The sequence below is a fragment of the Nelumbo lutea genome, chromosome 1, assembly GCF_056320005.1.
Source record: "Nelumbo lutea isolate HS-2025 chromosome 1, American lotus-T2T, whole genome shotgun sequence".
Taxonomy (NCBI): Eukaryota; Viridiplantae; Streptophyta; class Magnoliopsida; order Proteales; family Nelumbonaceae; genus Nelumbo; species Nelumbo lutea.
The window spans coordinates 188,557,161-188,560,404 of NC_142684.1; the positions used below are offsets into that span (position 1 = coordinate 188,557,161).

General features: G+C 47.6%; 1 protein-coding gene across 1 annotated transcript; it reads left to right on the forward strand.

Moving 5' to 3' along the window:
• Nucleotides 1-2,164: 2,164 nt before the first annotated feature.
• LOC148879937 (uncharacterized) lies at nucleotides 2,165-2,854 on the forward strand. The gene has a single exon (XM_088975559.1). The coding sequence runs from the start codon at nucleotides 2,165-2,167 to the stop codon at nucleotides 2,852-2,854; it is 690 nt and encodes a 229-aa protein (XP_088831685.1).
• Nucleotides 2,855-3,244: the final 390 nt, after the last annotated feature.

The window sequence follows — 3,244 nt, forward strand, 5'->3', positions numbered from 1 at the left end:
CTCTTTTTTGGCCCGGCCCGTTATTACTCTCCCTATTAGACATGTTGATTTGTTGATGGGTAAGAATCCAAACTCCCCTTACTAGACATGTTGATTGGCTGATGGGCGGGGTAGCCCGACGAGTTGGCCCGGCCCGTTATTTTTCGGACTTGCACAAAACTTCAGGTTCAGGCTTCAGGCCTGTGTGATCGGGTTCGGTTTCGAGCATGGGCTGTAATTAATAGGCCCGACTATGCTGGGCAGTCCAGTTCGAACCTGAACCCAGCATTATACTATTACATATAATTAAAAAAAGGTAAATTTCAAATTAATACCTTGTTCTTAGAGGTACAAATGAATCGAGTCATCGATTCGAAATCCGATTTTATTTGGTTCAATTTAGATCACCCCTATTTGAATCTTTGGATCGAATTTGGATCCCTTATCGATTCGAGAAGATCTGATCCAATATGTATTATATATTTATAAATATAAATATATATAATACATATATATTATTTATTTATCAATATAGTTTTATAATTTTGTTAAAATATTTATTTTTTTATAAAAAATATGTATATATAATGAAAATTGATGAGGTGATTTGGCACGACCTAGTAAGTAAGGTCACGTGGACGCGATTTGCCCGAAGGATGACAATTCAGCAAAAGGAGCCTAAGCAGTTTTTAGAGCTCAGGTGTTCAGTCACCTCAGCATAAAGTCAACTCGACATAGAGGCACCTCGATGCCTAATCCAGTTCGAGGCCCAAGAACCGAAGTGGCACGTAATCAGCTCTAGAAGCTTCCCAGCGAACTCTGAACCTCACGGGATTACGCCGCATAACGGCTGGCCTTATCCTCTCCCCGCCCAGATCGGGTGGAGACGATAGACTTCATTAAGTGACACGTTACTCCCCGACTAAAACGAAAACAGATCTCATCCACTCAAGCCAAATATCCCATAACCATTTCGTAAGACCCTTGCCAGCTCAGCTATATAAGGGCAACAACCTCTTCAGGGCCCAGGTATGCACGATTATTTGCTCACTAATACACTTATCATTCAACTTTCAGCTTGCAATACTAACTTAAGCATCGGAGCGACATCGTCGGGTCAGCTATCTCGGGTTCTCTGAGCTTCACTATTTTGCAGATTGAACCAGCTCGCTACGCAACCAAGTTCCAAATCATCCTCCAACTAGGAGCATCCAGATCGTGCTCCATCATTTGGTATCGTTTGTGGAATCGATCGAAAGGTCATTCCAACTTTTATCTTACTATCAATGGACTCTTCTAGCAACACCGGGAAAAGTATCAACATGATCGCCACCAAGGAGCAAGATCAACAATCAAATCTCCCTCAAGGTCCCATGGTGTGTATCGGTCAGTTTACCATTCCCCTCACAGTTTCGAGGGTTCCATCACTGTTTGTACCGCAGACCATCCCGCAAGTGAGTGTCCCACTCCCCCAGGTCGGCACCGCCTTCTTAGAGCCATCTGCGGTTCCCCCCAGGGTCGGGCACTCTCAATTCAATGACTTGGTTCGATGTGTTCGGACGATGCAGATTCAGATGCAACAAGTCCAATAGTTCCAACAATACTTCCTCTACCAGAGGCAATTTCCACCCTTGCACCTGAGCCTGCATAGATCTGCGTAGGGTGTCTGTCGATTCCCCTACCGGGGCAAGGGGACATCACAGGTACCAATACTCCCCAAGAACTAGACTCCACCATGAGGCAGGATGGACGAGCAGCACACTTTCCTGGTCTCTCAGAGGGGGAACCCAGGAGACAGGCCTGAAGTCAACCAGCCCGACAAAGCCAACTATAGCACTCGTGGCCTGAGAACAACAGGCCGCAGAGAGAAGATCATCAGCTTGGAGCCCAGGGCGCAGACACGAGGCAAGCCCCCTCCGATAGTGTTCGGTAGCGTGAGAGAACTAGGGTCGAGGTACCAGACCAGACTGAGGTAAGTAGCACCAACGCCAAGCCGGCGAAAAAGCAACAGTGGCGTCATCACAAGACTCGTCGCTCTTCAGCCAGAAACAGTCCGCCAGTAAAGCCTAGCCAGCCAGTGAAGCAGACCAAAGAAAGAGAAGAGATGAGCTCGGTGGCGATGAAGACTGCGCCTGCTCTACTGAGCTGGCCATCCCCCCTGTCACTCGAGCTCCTAGCGGCCCCAATGCCAAAGGACTTCAAGGTCCCCCCGGTAGACAAGTGTGATGGGTCGTTCGACCCCAATGACCACGTGGATGCCTTCCAGTCTCAGATGCACCTCGTCGGGGCTGACAAAGCCTGCATGTGTATGGCCTTCTCCACCACATTCAGAGGAGTAGTTCGGACCTGGTATAGAAACCTCACACCGAGCTCCACCAAGAGTTGGGCTAAGTTTGCTGACCTGTTCATGGCACACATCATCACTAGTAAAAAGTGCCTGAAGTCACAGGAGAGCCTTCTGAACATGGTGCATAAGGAAGGAGAGTCTACTAAAAGCTATATTAGGCGCTTCAATGAGACATGCTTACAGATACTGGACCTCGATCCAGTAGTGCACCTCACTACAACGAAGAAGAGGATCACCCACAAAGAGTTCAAGTGGCATATGGTAGCAAACAAACTGAAGAACATCACTGAATTCCTCAAGTTGGTTGATCAGTTCATGGGCACCAAAGAGGAAATCAACCAAAAGATTGACAATCCGTCAGGTGAAAAGAGGAAGAAAGAAGACAAAGGGACAAGCAAGGACAAGCAAAAAAGAAAGAAAAGTAAGTCCCCAAGCAGAAAAATAAGCAAATCCCCACGTTCGAGAAGTAAGTCCCCCTCGCGCGGCTACAAGTCAGGTCAGCGTTCCAGGACCCCTCCAGTAGAGTGAACTAACTACACCTCCTTAACGCAAAGAGAAGAGAGATCCTAATAGCTATCAAGGACTCCTTCATTGCCAGATGACCACCTAGGATAAGGGGAGATCCAACAACAAGAAACCCGAACGTCTACCGCCACTTCCATCGGGATCACAGTCACAACACAAAGAACTGTAGAAATCTCCACGATGAGATCAAGGAGCTCATCCGCCATGGGTACCTGAAGAATTACATCCTGCGAAAAGAGAGAGGGCAGGGATACTGATAGGAAACCAGAGAAGGAACACCTTCGAGACTAGCAGGCAGAACGAGTAGCCACCTTGGCAATTACCAGAGGAGAGACTAGTCCGCGGTGTGATCAATATGATCACCGACGAGTCCATCATTGCGGGGTGCACATC

What these genes read in the sequence shown, in the direction of transcription:
- LOC148879937 (XM_088975559.1), top strand. Translation starts at nt 2,165, where the DNA reads ATGCCAAAGGACTTCAAGGTCCCCCCGGTAGACAAGTGTGATGGGTCG.